Source organism: Stenella coeruleoalba (genome assembly GCF_951394435.1).
Source record: "Stenella coeruleoalba genome assembly, chromosome: 3".
NCBI classification, from domain to species: domain Eukaryota; kingdom Metazoa; phylum Chordata; class Mammalia; order Artiodactyla; family Delphinidae; genus Stenella; species Stenella coeruleoalba.
Window position 1 is genome coordinate 51,367,106 of NC_137148.1, and position 16,515 is coordinate 51,383,620.

At 35.5% G+C, this 16,515-nt stretch overlaps 1 protein-coding gene across 4 annotated transcripts in view; it reads left to right on the forward strand.

Annotated features, from left to right (window-relative positions):
- The window catches only part of CWC27 (CWC27 spliceosome associated cyclophilin), a 230,147-nt gene that overhangs the window by 160,714 nt on the left and 52,918 nt on the right, over positions 1–16,515 (forward strand). For 3 of the 4 annotated variants that reach the window (XM_079918332.1, XM_079918333.1, XM_079918331.1), the window contains 2 exons: positions 5,221–5,330; positions 9,940–10,043. In XM_079918332.1, coding sequence (XP_079774458.1) covers positions 5,221–5,330; positions 9,940–10,043 — 214 coding nt within the window. Of the gene's footprint in view, positions 1–5,220; positions 5,331–9,939; positions 10,044–16,515 lie in introns of those variants that run through there. The other variant, XM_079918334.1, reaches the window with a different exon arrangement.

Sequence of the window (16,515 nt, forward strand, 5' to 3'; positions counted from 1 at the left end):
ATTCAGCTACTATTTATTGAGTACATACTACATGCTAGGGATATACTAGTCCACAAACAGGGCACTGTCCCTGCCATTTGAGTTTATAGCCGAGGCGGGCAGTACAAAGAGGCAGCTCTGATATAACGAAGTTAGCAGCTACAAAGTGTTTAAAAATTCAAATGAGGACAATATATGATTAATTATGGAGAATCAAGAAAAGTCATAAAGAACTCTTTCTAGGAAATTATTTTCATTAACCCACTGTTTGGCAGACTGCAGTTCCCATTTATTATGGTCTGGGAGGAATTCAGGACCTTTTTTTGTTGGTAGGACCTTATTTCATCAGGACACATCCAGTATGGTGACCTGATGCCTTTTTATGTCAGATTGGAATATTTTCTTCTAAGTTTTCTTGTGTTTCAGACATGAAGAAGAAATAAGCAAGCTGGTTAATAGTCTGTACTTTAGAGCTAGACTGCATGGTTTCTTATTCTCGAGTTTATAATCCCTGAGATAAGTTATCTAACCTCTTACTGCCCTAGTTACCTTATCAGCAAAATGGGGTCAATAATATGACTTCCTCATAGGGTTGTTGGTTATGAGGATTAAGCAAGTAATTCAAGGTACTAGTATCTGGCACATAGTGAGTACTTGAAATGTTAGCTATCATATTAGCTATTTTCAAGTCTGGTACTTTTCCTAGAATTAATTTAAGATCTGGTATGTATAAAATTTGATTAAAACATACTTTGTAGCTTCCAGAAAGTATCATGAGATACAAAGTATGATGAGATGTCAGTAGCTTTGGTATTTTTCTATATCCACTAAAGTCTGTCCCTTTTGTTTTCAAATGTTGTTTACTATTATCACTAGTAAACAACATTTACTTTTATTTATATAAAAGTTTTTATTATGGGAATTTTTCAAAAATTTCCTTGAAATAGTAGATCTAGATCTATTTAAAATCATTTATAAGTAGCTTTATTAACAGTTTCTGACACATAATAATCACTTACTAAACTTTTTTTTTAAATGAATGAATGTGCAGCTACTTGAAGCTTTTAGCTCCTTGAGCTCTGGTACTGAGACAGTAGAGGGTATAAGCCCTTTTACCTATAAAATGAGATTTGTAATAGATGGATACCATTGGTTCATTAGCTAAGTGACCAATAATTGAGTAGTCATCACTTCTTTCTGCTCAGAACAAAAAGGTTTTGTAATGAAGAGATTCAAGTGGAGCAAAGATTATGTTTCTGACTAGTTCTTAGGGAAGAGTTAGAGACATTCTTTATAACACGCAGGGGGAAAAGTGCAGTATTGAACCTTTAGTCTTACTACAGATTGTCACCAAAACTAGGAGTCAGAACATAAGTTTTAGCCCAAGTTCTGCTGCTAATCCACATGCGACACTAGCTAAGTTCTAGTGCTCTAGCAAACTGATGCTCTAGTAGTAAATTGATGGTTACAGTGTTGTTGGACATTCTTGTCACCAAACCCTTTTATATATATTTCCTAATATTATCTCAGAGGTCACTAAGATATTAAATTTTTTTTATTCTAACACTATAACATAGGTAAGCTTTAACTCCTCTCTAGGTGGCTAATATTCTACCCAAGAATCAGCAACATAATACTTACAATCAATGGCTTGATCTCTTAACTATTTTTACATATATTATGTTTATTTTACTCTTTAGATTACCTTCTAGAATGAAAAGCCTGCATCATGTATGCTTTAGATATCATTCATAGCACTTCCTGGAGTGTCAGGCATGTGGGCAACACTTACTAAATTTTATTTTCGGAACTGAAGTTTTAATTGAAGACAGTAGGGCACAGTATGGGATTTTAGTATCATAGAGACCTGGGTTCAAGTTCCAGCTTTAGTATATTCTAATTGTGGTCTTATCCTGTTTCCTAATTTGTCAGATAGGTTTATAGATACTTTCTTCATGGATAGTTAAAGAATCTTAGCATGGTACCTAACATATAGTAGGTTTTTACTAAATGTTCTTTTTTCTCCCATTCTTCATTCCTATTTATTTAGCATATATTTTATAGAAATTTCAGTTAATAACAAATAGTTGTCATACTGTATCATTATTTATGAATTATCATCCAGCATATATTGAGATTTTTAAGAAAAGCAGAAGTAGAGCACTCTGTACTTAAACTGATTTTTTTCAAACTCCTTTTATATTTTATTAGCTAGTTTTATGTGACTAAAATCATCCAGTCACTTATTCAATTTTTGTTTATCCAGGGGCATTCAAGTACATGAGAAATGAATGTGCTACTTCCTGTTCTGGCAACATGGACTGAGTTAAGACAGAACTTTCTCCTTCTACAAATATATAGAAATTCTGGATAAAATATGATCCAACCCAATTTAAATACTTAGCTAAGCTTGAAAGAGACAGAGAGGGGGCTGGCAGGGTGAGGGAAAGTGAAAGGGGGCGGGGAGAGAGAAGGTAAGAAAGAAAAGAAAATTCCTACGTACCAGAAACAAAGGTGAGGCATAACCAGAGCATTAAGTGGGCAAGTTGACACTACAGTTGCCCAGGGGGATATTGGAACCAGACGTAGGCTCTGATAGCTAGAAGCTGAGGTTTTAATCTCACACTTGGACAGAGATATAGTCTTTGATCAAAAGAGGAAGGAACTGGGGCTTCCCTGGTGGCGCAGTGGTTCAGAGTCCACCTGCCGACGCAGGGGACATGGGTTCGTGCCCCGGTCTGGGAAGATCCCACATGCTGCGGAGCGGCTGGGCCCGTGAGCCATGGCCGCTGAGCCTGCGCATCCGGAGCCCGTGCTCTGCAACGGGAGAGGCCACAACAGTGAGAGGCCCGCGTACCACCAAAAAAAAAAAAGAGGAAGGAACTAAAAAAACTGTCCACCTGGTCAGGAAGGCCACAAAGAAGCATGTCATTTTTCAGAGCTATATGTGGGAGGAAAAAAAAAAGTCTATCATAAAAAATATCAAAACTCTAAAACTCTACAAGGCACAGCTATAAAGTCTGAATGTACACTGCCTATATGGTACAGGAATCCTAAGCCAGGAAATTAACTTGGGGAAAAAATGGCTGTGCACTAATGGAGCCCCTTAATTTCCTGGTAGAAACAAATGCAAAAGCTCTCTGTAGGACTCCTTACATAATCCTGGGTGCCAAGGATTCCTATGGAGCATGAAGAAGATGTAGCTCTAGCTGTAGGTACACACACAGTCAAAAATTAGAAAACACATGGGGAAATAACCACTCTGGGGAGAGAGTCAGAAGACATAATAGAAGGATCTCCAAGAATAATCTGAAAGATAAAACATAACAAGTGTCTAGAATTTTAAGCTATGATTATTAAAATCAATGACTCAGTTTATATCTTAAAAACTGATTAGATACAGCTAAACAGAGAATTAGTTAACTGAAATACAGAGCTAAGGAAATTACTCAGAGTATAGTGTTAAGAAATAAAAACATGAAAAATAAATGTGCTGTGAACATTTGATCACACTATAAACAGAAGTAGTTTATACTGATGTGATATACTCAGTTAGGAAATAGAAGAGTTGACCATATTTTTCACACAGTTGAGTTTGTGCAGCAGATACCATTGCATTTGACTCTGTGTACCATGTAGAAGTGTTTGGGTTATAGTTTCCATGCAGTCCAGATGGAACCTTAGCAGGCTTAATCTTGGTATCACAGATGTATATAATGAAAGGTCAGCTGATTTCACAGCTATTCTCAAGCTGTTTGCCTATTCATTTTGGCTAGAAATAAAAATAGGAGGAGAGGAAAAACATCCTAAAGCCAGACAATTAAAAATCTCAGAAGACTAAGAACTAGAGAAACCATTGTGAAATGATTACCACAGTCTAGCTAATTAACATCTCCATCACCTTACAAAATTACAGTTTGTGTGTGTGTGTGTGTGTGTGTGTGTGTGTGTGTGTGTGTCTGTGTGGTGATCAACTTTCTTAGCAAATTTTAATTATACAATACAGTATTATTAACTGTAGTTACCATGCTGTACATTAGATCTCCAGAACTTTTCTATCCCACATAATTGAATCTTTGTACCCTTTGACCAACATCAAAATCATATTAGGTAAACATAAAAAGACTACTTGTTTCTTAGTTCACACATTTTTTTTAACTAGACAATCTCTTGAACAAAATGGCTGATTATTAATATATTACTCATTAATTATTTTCCTCAAACTAGGTAACAAAGAGGCAAGCCACAAACCAAGGCTTGAATAGAAAGATTACTGGTATTCTTGATGTCAACGGGCTCATCTTGGTTTGCCAGCCAAAGATGAGAAGAGATAGGTTTTTGTGTTTTTTTTCCTTAAGTCACAAATTTTCATTAATATATATAAATGTAACATAATGTAAAATGTTAGTACTTTTTTTTTTTTTTGAGGCAAACCTGTATTCCGTGAACCCAGATGTTAGCTAATCTTTGTTTGTATGGAATTACTGCAGGATCAAATCCATACATTTTTTTTTTCTAATTTCTAATTTAGTAAAAATTATTTCTATCTGCTCTAGGTAACTGTCCTGATTTTTTGTTAGATATATTTATATTTTATGATGCCATTAAATTGAAATTGTTTGTTGTTGTTATTATTTTAACTGGGGAGCAAAAGTGGCAGGTAATTGGAAAATCAACCAATATTGAAAGATTATATCTTATAAGGCAAGAGAATAATGTAAAATGGTATTGCTGAATTTTAGGAATACCTTACTTATTTTAAAAGTGAGATAGACAGGGGGAAGGGTTAGGAGGAGGGATAGTTAGGGAGTTTGGGGTTGACATGTACACACTGCTATATTTAAAATGGATAAGCAACAAGGACCTACTGTATAGCAGAACTCTGGTCAATATTATATAACAACCTAAATGGGAAAAGAATTTGAAAAAGAATAGATACATGTATATGTATAACTGAGTCACTTTGCTGTACACCTAAAACTAACACAACATTGTTAATTAACTATACTCCAATATAAAATAAAAAATAAAAAAAATTAACTGAAGAAAAAAGTGAGATAGGTGATTTTATAGTCAAATAAATACAGTTGAGAACAACTACAATAGTACAGTATATAATAAAGATGTTTATAAAATTGGTTGATAAATTAACATCAATCACTTTCTAATCTAGATAATCATTGTGGAGCTTCCATAGAGCCTTTTTACTATTTATCCTAAGACTATTCTATTATTCCTCAGAGGAAGAGGCTGCTCCAGATGGTGCTGTTGCAGAATACAGACGAGAAAAGCAAAAGTATGAAGCTTTGAGGAAGCAGCAGGCAAAGAAAGGAACTTCCCGTGAAGACCAGGTAACTTCACAAACCAAAATCCATACGCAGTTCATTGCCTTTTAATTGTCTTCAAGTGTTAATGGAGCCTAATTTGATTATACACAAGGGGAAACATCACCTCTTAAAAATGGAAAAGGATATATTAATATAGGGGTGAAGTGACAAGGACCTTGGCCACTTAAGCAAAGACCCAGATGATAGAGTTCTTTCCTGATATAAAGGCATAAAGCCTAAAACTTTCAGGTTTCAACCTTGTACTCCCTTATTAAACACAGGAAGGAACGTAGTAAAACCACATATTACCAGATACTCCGGTAGAACCTTTGACTAAGTGAATATTATGCGATGGGGTGATTATAAATGATGAAGGTATCTCTTCTGGATCAGCATCTCACCTGCTGCCTAGGCAGCTCCACTTGAAATTGTACAGTGCCTGTAAATAAGGCACTTTGTCCACTAGTTGACTTCTACCATAAATAATACCACAAAAGTCTGCTTACTGAAAGTCATTCCTGTATCTTTAAGTAGTAATGTAAGAGGATTGTCAGAAATCAAGAATTAAAAAAAGACAGGAAGCGAGCTCATCAATTTGGGAGTCAACACCATGCAGCACTTGGCACTTGATAAAATGAATCTCTTCAGCAGCTCTTTGTGTTGAAAAGCTAGGGGGCAGACCAAAATTATTTATATTCGGTGCTGCCGTATATACATGAGAACGTGCCACTTTAGGCATATAAATAAAAATAGGCAAAATAAAAGTAAATTTAAAAGCCCAAGCCTGTTTGAATAAATTAATCTAATCAGGAACTATATTATAAATGACACCTAATTACTGGTAAGGAAGATCATGCATCAGTGCCCAGTGTGAAAATAGTCATAGGGAAAATTCAACAAGAATTCAGGTATAGGAAATTGTAATTACAGAGAACTAACATGTGCAGTTTTCAAAAGAAATGGCACATCAAATGAAATTAAGAAAAAGTACTTTATTAACTTGTTTTCATGGAGTCACGAAAGTCCTCTGAATGTACTACCAAAAGATGTGAAGGATCACTCTTATTCTTGCATTCCTCTTTCTTCCCTCCTAGTAAATAATTATTAAGAATCTACCATGTCCTAATCACTGTATTTGGTGGTAAACGAGGTAGAAACATCCCTGTCTTCTCTGAGCTATCAGGAAAAAGAGGCAGTTAAGTAATACTAATAAAAGGGGTGAACATTATGACAGGTTAGATACAGGAAACTATGTCAATGTATAACAGTAGGACCTAACATGGCATAAGAATCTGGGAAGGCCTCCCTGAGAAAATGATTTGTCAGCTGAGCTTTGAGGGTTGGATAGGACATAACATGGCTAGACTAAAGGGACAGTATATGAGGAGTCTTTGACCTCTTTTGCAAAGAACTAAAAGATGTTAAGTATGACTGGAACTTAGACTAAGAAAAAGAAAGAGATGAGGCTGGAGAGGTAAGCAGGAGCCAGTTCACACAAGATATTTTTGAGCCATATTATGGAGTTGAGATTTACCCTAAGAGCAATGGGGAGCCATCGAAGGAAGGAGGTGATATGACCTCATTTGCACTATGGGAAGATCCCTCCCACCTGGCTGCAGTATGGAGAGTAGACTGGACCCGGGGCAGGACTGGCAGCACAGAGGCCATTTGAGAGACTCTTCTATGTAGATATGCATGCACAAGGTGCGCCAGGGCAGGCCCCTTCAGCACAGCTTCTTCATGCCGGGAAGGCTTGCTCTGTGCTGAAGAGCATGCTGTTAATGGTTGGCCCTTCATTCCTTCAGCAAAAGCCAGAAGACTAATTCCCCTGGAGATGCCAAACAGAAATGCCTCCATGCAGATCCTATCTTCTTCAACCTATATTGGGCCCCATTTTTTTTTGTGGTGTTAGCTTTTCTGCCTAGTGTCCTTTCTTGCCTTTCAAATGCAACTAGAGAAAGTCCAATCTTGAATATAGGAGAAATTAAGAAAGGCTGAGAGGATGCTTTTCGTTTGTCATAGTCCCAGTCCTCCTTCTTTGAGCAAATACCAATAGCACGTTAATTGGCTCTAAAAACAGACTGCCTCGCCACTTTCAACTCAAAAGAATAAAATCCAGGTCTAGCGCAGTTTTCTAGGAAGTTTTAAAATTTCATTCCACTAAGAGGTCTCCTTTGTTTTCATTTTTCTTTATGCCCTCAGAATAGACGTTTCCAAGTATGTGAAAATCCACCATCAAAAATTGATGGAGTTTGCTTTTAAGTGATAGATAGATAGATAGATAGATATAGAGATAGGCATGTAGAGGTATATATTTATATAATATATAGATATATACACACACAGAAACACTTAAGAAGCCTTGAAGGATATATACCAAATGTCTACAATGGTTACTTATTCTTAGTGGTGGGATAATAAATATTTTTGTTTTGCTTCTCTTTGTTTTCTAATATTTCTACAATAATCACTTTTCTTATTATAAAGCAAATACAATAAAAGTTTGTAGGTGAAAGGCTTTTTTTTTTTCATTTTAACATCTTTATTGGAGTATAATTGCTTTACAATGGTATGTTAGTTTCAGCTTCACAACAAAATGAATCAGTTATATATATACATATGTTCCCATATCTCTTCCCGCTTGCGTCTCCCTCCCTCCCACCCTCCCTATCCCACCCCTCCAGGCGGTCACAAAGCACTGAGCTGATCTCCCTGTGCTATGCAGCTGCTTCCCACTAGCTATCTACCTTACGTTTGGTAGTGTATATATGTCCATGCCTCTCTCGGTGAAAGGCTTTTTTAATGAATAATGTTTTAAAACAAAGGATGTTTTCTTTATCTGTTAACATTGTTTGAAGAGCTTAGTCCTATAATTGCTACTCTAGAAACAGATAAAATGTCTAAACCCTAACATGCTAGCAGCCCTCAGAATGCCTATGAAGATATTCTATAGAATTTATAGTTTTTCCTTAAAACTCGTCATTTAGCAACTATGGTAATGTATATATTTTCCACTGTTGTCCATGTGGGCATTAAATTTTGCAGAAACATATAAGGCACTTTTCACTATCATTTTTTGGCAATAACTGCCTTTGTTTCTTGCAGATTTTTTTTTTCTTTTTTTTTTTTTTTTTTTTTGCAGATATTTTGACGTCACCTGTCTTTATTGAGCTTAGGTTCTAGACCACCAAAACCTACTTAATTTTTTCACGAACCATGGTCTTGATATTTTAGATAAATTCTGGAGCCTCCAAGTTGCTGTGATTCTTTATTATATTTGTTATTCACATATTGAACTATCACACACATTTTTCCTTAGGAAATGTAATTACAGTTGGCCCTTGAGCAACACAGCTTTGAACTTTGTGGGTCCACTTATATGTGAATTTCTTTCAGTAAATACGTACTACAGTTCTAGACCAACTGCAGTTGGTTGCATAACCACCAGTGTTGAGGGAGAGCTGGCTGTGAAGTTATGAGTGGATTTTCAACCGCCCAGAGGGTTGGTGCCCCTAACACTCATGCTGTTTAAGGGTCAACTGTATTTTAGTACTGAATTCAATGTACCAGCATCTTAATTAGAAACTTGAGTTTTTCAGACAAGGTAGTACTTTATCCCATTTCACAGTTATGTACTTTTTAAAACTACAGAATAAAAAAACATTTCTCTAATTTCTGATTCTCTGCTCAAATTCTGAAGCAAACTGTTAAGGTATAGCCAGGGGACAATGTGATTAAAATTTCAGGCACCTGCTGTTTCCTCTTACCTACAAATGGCATTGGAGCCAAAAATAAAAATATCAGAGAAATAGTCCCTTTTTTACAAAAACACACTCAACATGATATTTATATCCTACTTCTTTCACTTAACAATGGCATATAATATTTCATGTGTATAATTTTAATAATAGTGTAATCACATATTCACTGCTTTTTACCAAATTTATCTAGCTCCTTATTAATAGACATTTAACATGTTTCCATTTTTCACTTGTATGAATATTGCTGCAGTGCACATCTTTTGCATAAGCCAGTTTCAGTGTTTCAGATTATTTTTCTACATGTATTCCCAGTATTGGAATTATTGAATCAAAGGGAATGATCATTTTAAAGTTTCTGATATGTATAAAAAACTTTCCAAAGATGTCACTCCAATTTACGCACCTTCCAACAATTAACATGTTCATTCATTTCACCTTCCCCAGCATTGACATTTTTATATTTTTGGAAATTTGTTCAATACTATTTGTTTTTGGTGTTTTGGTTTTGATTTCACATGTCTTAGTGAAGTACCTCCCTATCTTGTGGACACTAAAAACTTAGCTATTAGTAAGCATGCATTTTAAAGTTTAAACGTCTTCTACATAAACAAACTTATTTTCCCCAAATCAGAAAATAGTCACATATCCCTGAGGGAAAATGTCAGTGCAAGTGCAAATGGGGCAATGTCAAGGTTTGTGAATATCAATCACTGTTGCAGCTGGAAGGCAGTTTTGTTATTTTCCTTCAAAATGAAAAAAATTAAGTGTTTTACATCCTGGAAGGATATTTTCTTTTCTACCAAATTTAAGTGTCTCTTCTGAAATTATATTTATCCTTATCAGGAAACTTAGCAGTCTAATTGTTATTTCAGACCCTTGCGCTGCTGAACCAGTTTAAATCTAAACTCACTCAAGCAATTGCTGAAACTCCTGAAAATGACATTTCTGAAACAGAAGTAGAAGATGATGAAGGATGGTAAGGCCTTTGATTTCTTTATATTACCATGAACAAACAAGCTCAAAGCAGAGACACTATTAGGATATTTCTACTGTATCATCCCTTTTTTTTGTCAGACTTTACCTTCCATTATACCTTCATCATTATAGGACCTCGGCACCGTTTTACTTCATTGCAGTTCAGTAAGCATTTATTTAGTGCTTGGTGTATTCCCAGTATTGTGCTAGCCAGTAGAAAATACACAGGAAATATATGACCCTATCCTTGCCCTAAATAACTTTCTAATATTGTGGAAAAGATAAGACTCACATTAAACAGCTAGAAAACAGCCTTAAAAGATTCTGAGTCATTAACTTTTTACACTTTGCCACAAACATTTTAGAACTCATTAGTCCATTTCATAATCCTACCAAGTTCCTCTTCAAATTATGACCTATAGGATCCTAGCAATACATGCATAGTTAACTTATTTTTATCTTTGGATATTTTTCAGCTTTTATTTAAGACACTGATAAGAAATAAAGGGATTAATGACTTGTATGTGTCCTGTGCTTAGCACTTTATCCTATACTGGCAAAAAGGAAAAAAAAGGAGTAAGCACTGTGCTTTTCTCTTCTCACACTCCTCTGCCCTCCAGCTGACTCCACATGTAGTATATTAGGCCTCCCCGCACCTAACTGCCTCCACGCCCGCACTACACCCTGGCTCAGGCACATTGCTGTGAGCAAGCCAGTGGGTCACCCCCCACACATGACTCACCCTCTGGAGCCTCTGAACTGTCACATGTGCCATTACCCCAACCCAGAATCATAGCCTCACTCCTCTCTGCCAAACAGCATCTCTCCCCTATTTCAAAACTCTGTTCAACACTCCCATCCTCCAGGAAACCAGTCAGCAAGATTTGTTGAGCACTCACAAATCTAGAGGGTGGAGGAAAGAGGGCTGGAACACATATTAAAAAAGACATAAAAACACTTATTAAGAAAACATTTAAGCAAGTAAGGCTCTGCAACTATATATAACTTTAATCAAAAGGGCCGGGTGATGATGATTTGAATGGGATGAATCCTACCTACCATACGATCCTGGAAATACTTGTATATTTCTCGATATGTGATTTCTGTATGGTCTGGGTTATGATGCCAATTTTTGTAAAACCCTTGGTCTCTTTTAATAGGTTTCTATTACTTATGTGTATTTGTTTATACTTAAATTCAAAGTCGCTTAAGGCAGAAGCTGGCTCCTCCCATAGTTCTTTGCCAAAGGTGAAGGCTCAGTGAGTGTTGAATGACCCATAGAGATAAATGCACTTGCACAGAAAAACTTTCTGTTTTTTTATATGACTGGACAGGTTTAGTTTTATTTTGGATTCTTTGAATGTCTCAAAATATCTTTCAAATGTTTTGGGTTCAGCCACTACACACAAAAAAATGTTTTGCCAAGTCCTCTTCCCCTTATTTTTGAATCCATATGCATTTTTTAAGGAAATATGATCCATGTGTTTCTGATTCATTTACACTTAACTCATCAAGATGGTGTTTTGTAAGAGCAGTTTGATGCCCAATAAGTTTTTTTAACCTTCTTTTAAGCCATTTAAGTCCTTTTTTATTGAACAGGAAAGTCACCAACAAATTTAAACCCAGAAGTTTCATTTGAAACTCATAACCCACAGGATTCAAATTTACTTTCAACTTGGCAAGACCATTTACCTTCCCAAGGTTCTTCCTAGTCCCTTGGTTCAGTGTCCTCTCAGTTTGAATTCCTCATTAGCATCAGATATCAATTAGTGTTTTTGAAAGTGTCATTCTTGTTTTTGATGTGATTTCACAATACAATCGGTGTTCTAACATCCTCATTAGAGAGTTAAACAAATGGGGAAACTTCACCAGATTGGGGGAAAAAAAGACCACTGGTCAATGACATTGGCTAGTTCTCCATCTGGGGAATAAAAATAAGTGGTAAAGGAAGGGGAAGTAGGGTAAAGGAACCATTACCAGGGGTTCCTTTCTGCTTGCAATTGCAGTCACCTAACCAGAAAGTCAGAACTCTACACTATGTACCTACATACTTTTTGTATATTTTTTTAATCTAACATCTAATTAAAGTACCTTTAGTATTCTTACAGAATACATGGGGGCACTTATATACAGCCTTTTTGTTGCATTGTAGAATACTGAAATTTTGTAACCTGATAAGCAACAGCATCACTTCTGTTCATAAATAAACCAGTTCAGCTTTATCAAGTCCCTGGTGATTTAGATCATCTCTCATAAAGTATACTCCACTCGGAAAAGAAGTCTTGTATTCAAAATGATTTATAGCAAATATTATGACTTCATGGCATGTGCATGTGTGTTATGCATAAATTACATGGTTCCCAGACTATTTTGTAGGTCACGCTTGCCGCTTTTCTAAGAAGTGAAAGTCAGCCAGTGCTGTACTACACCGTCAGGGTCTGTTATCTGAGGTAAAATGATTGCTTCTAAGACATTTTTATGTGTCCACATGAGTGACCACACATTGAGGGATCATTTTCATTTTCTGTCAAGATAGAAACCATTACCAATTTGTTATGTTTTCTTTTACTTGGCAAACTGTTCTATTCACATTTTTGGCTGAGCTGCTGTATTGGCATAGTATACAACAGACATTTGGGTACCATTCAGCAGCATTCTACTTTTTATGCAAAAAAAAAAAAAAAAAGTGGGAGGGGGAGAGACAGAAAAGAAATATGATTCTATTGTAAACACTGTATATGGTGTTTGATAATTATTCCCAGATTTCACTGTCTAACAAGGCATTTAAGGAAGTGTTATTAGTAGATCTAAGCTGAAATGCATGATAGAAATTTTTCACTCAAAATTATTATCATTCTTCCTTTTTTGGGATATATACTGCCAATATTTGATAGTGGTAGTGACGGGCACCAGATTCTAGTATAGCAGCTAAAGGAGACTCTTTGCCACTACATTCCTTCATCCCACAGCATCACACACTCTTATAGCTATAGAAACCTTCTTCAAACATGGATTTTATAAAACCAATTAGATACATAGCAGGAGTTATCAGCCAAAGGATTCATATGACCATGTGGATGAAGTCCATATGCCATTTTGGGTTTGGTTAGATAAAGCTTGGTTAGCTCCCAAAAAAAGTTTTGAGAGCTGTCTGACAGGGCAGTAGAGAGACTTATAAAAAAGAAAGCCACCTGCTCCTTACACAACAAAATTGGCATTCTAAGGGGAGGGAAAAAATTAAATCTATGAGAGTAGACTGCAGTCTTGTGACCATTAACTATTCACTACTATGTTCCATTGAAAATTCTTTCCAGATTGTTAACATAAAACTTCACAACAAACATACAAGATAAAATAATAAACAATATAAATGTCTATCTGCCTTCCTCCCTTTTCCTCTCTCTCCCCCTCACCACTTTCCCTTAGTACATACAGTATTCAGTAATATAAGAATAGGAAAACACTAACAATTGCATGGTTGCCTCAAGTAAATATTTTAATTTTTTTATTATATAAAGAAAAGATATTCACTGTAGAAAAACCAGAGTATAGATCCCGCAAAAGAAGTAAATTAAATCACCTGTGATCCCAAACTCAACAATAAATACTATTAATTTATACACACATATATATATATATGTGTGTGTGTATATATATACCCTTCACATACTTTTATGCATATTTTAAGCAGAAATGAGATCACATAATACTACAGTTTTATAACTTGGTTTTTTTCCCTCAGCAATATATAGTGAGTACTTTTCCTTGCCATATGTAATTTTATGATATACTGTTTGAATTCTGTACTGTGACCATATAGTATTCCATTATATGCTGAACCATGGTTTACTTGATCAGCACCATGTTGTCAGATATTTAGGCTCTTTCCTAAATGTTTTTATTATTATACACAGCACTGTAATGAACATCCTTATATCTATGTCATTGCTGCTTTTCTCAGGACAAATTTCTAAAACTGGAATTGCTTAGTCAGTGGGTATGCATGTTAGGCTCTGCTAAATATTTTCAAATGGCCCTACCAAAATGTCATTCCAATTTATACTCCCAAGTAAATATCATTTTTATGACTTGCTTTTAGGGCTGTTAGAATCATAAGAATTAATTAAGGTACTTTGTAGCATTTGAGAATAACATTTTAGAAGAAGTGCTTTGCCCTTGTAAACTTTTAAAAAATACACAGTCTGGTTTGCTTCTGTTTTTAATATAGCTGGTACAAATTCCAGTGTAACTCCGCAAGATCATCAGCTCTAAGTATTCTTGTTCTTGGTGCTAAAAAAGGCTCCAGGATAATCCTATGGGTTAGAACTTTATGATCTAGATTTTTTTTTCAGTTTTATTACTACACCTTGGCTTGCATTAAAAATCAGTCTTGTCTATCAGCCAGTTTGTTTCTGCTAAAGACTGGAGTTCTGAGAACCAAGTTAGCATAGCATGGAAGCAACAAGTACCAGTTGTCTTGAGTATCCAAAACAGTGAAAAACAGTGAAAACTTAATAATGCAGATGTTAAAAAAAAAAAGAGATTATAAACTGTTAGACCCATTTAGACCTCGTTATAAGATACCATTAAAGGATGTAGCCTCATTTCATTGTTAATATTGGCAAAGCTTTAAACACCTTTTATATGTAATACTATAGTGACAGATGTAATACATATTGTATATGATTTGGTCATGTATTGAGTGAAAGGTGCTGTGACAACAAATCAATATTTTAATTATAGTCCCCACTTCATTCAAGCAGGACATTGCCAGGCATGGGTAACAAGCTGGTGTAGACAAACACAAATACAGCTCTAAGGAGACTGTGAGACTGATGAAAGCCCAGGTTAGCCAAGTGAGAGAACTTTACCCTTTAGTGTAGGTGGGACAGCAGGTCTCAAACTGTTGGTCTCTGGACCACTTTTATACTCTTAAAAATTACTGAGGACCCCAAAGAGCTTTTGTTATGTGAAATATATTTATTGATATTTACCTTATTAGAAATTAATACTAAGAAATTTTAAATCACTTCAAAATAACAATAATGAACCTATTACATGTTAACATAAATAACATATTTTTATGAAGAATAATTACATTTTCAAAGCAGAAAATATAGTGAGAAGAGTGGTATTGATTTACTTTTTTTCATATCTCTAATGTCTAGCGTAACAGGAGCAGCTGGATTCTCATATCTGCTTCTGCATTTCACTCTGTTTTGATCTCATATTTACATTATGTGTTCTCTGAAATTTTTCACTGTACATTCATGAGAGGATGAGAATAATGAGGGCAAATAATGTCTTAGTATTCATACAAAAATAATTTTGACATTGCAGGCACAGTGATCCCCAGTACTTTGAGAACTGCTGGGTTATAGCATATCTAGTCACTGTGTGTGTCATGATGGTCCTTATTTATCAGAGGTTATGACCCAATCTGTAGGTCCTGGGAAGCTTCATTCCAGATCCTGGTTTGTGATCCTTGTTCTGAAGTGATACCAAAGTAGTGCTTTCTGAATTAAATGTGCCCAGCACCATTGGCCTAGACCTGTTACAGCACAATTCTTACCACTTCCACAGCAACCCCTTACTGGCCCTCAACTGCTTTGGAATGGTCTGTGGCATGCCAGTTTGATTTTATTGTTCTTGTTTGTTTTTCCCCAGCTCAATTACATTGAGATATTAATATATAACGTTGTTTAAGGAGTACAGTATAATGATTTGATACACAAATATATTGTGAAATGTGTACCACAGTAAGGTTAGTTAACACATCCTTCACCTCACATAATTACCATTTTGTTGCTGTACCCCCCAGAACTTATCCATCTTATAACTGAAAATTTAAACCCTTTGACCAGAATCTCATTTCCTCCACCCCCTAACCCCTGACAACCACCATTCTACTCTTTGTTTCCATGATTTCAGTGTTTTGGGATTCCACATATAAGTGGGATCATAAACTATTTGTCTTTCTCTATCTAGTTTATTTCATTACTTAGCATAATGCCCTCAAGGTTTTTCTTCTATAAGGTTGGCCATAAGATCTTATGGAAAAACCTGAACGAACTTTTTGGCCAACCTAATATTTTATGCCTGAATAATATTTCATTGCATATATATGTATGTGTGTGTGTGTGTGTGTGTGTGTATATATATATATATATATATCACATTTTCTTTCTCCATTTATTTGTCGATGGACACTTAGGTTGTTTTCATGTCTTGGCTATAGTGAATAATGCTACAATGAACATGGTAGTGCAGCTATCTCTTTAAGACAGTGATTTTGTTTCCTTCAGATATATACATAGAAGTGGGATTGATGGATCATATGGTAATTCTATTTTTAATTTCTTGAGGAACCTCCATACTATTTCCACAGTGCTGTACCAAATTACATTCCCACCAACAGTACATAATGGTTCCCTTTTCTCCACATCCTCACCAGCATTTGTTACTGCTTCTCT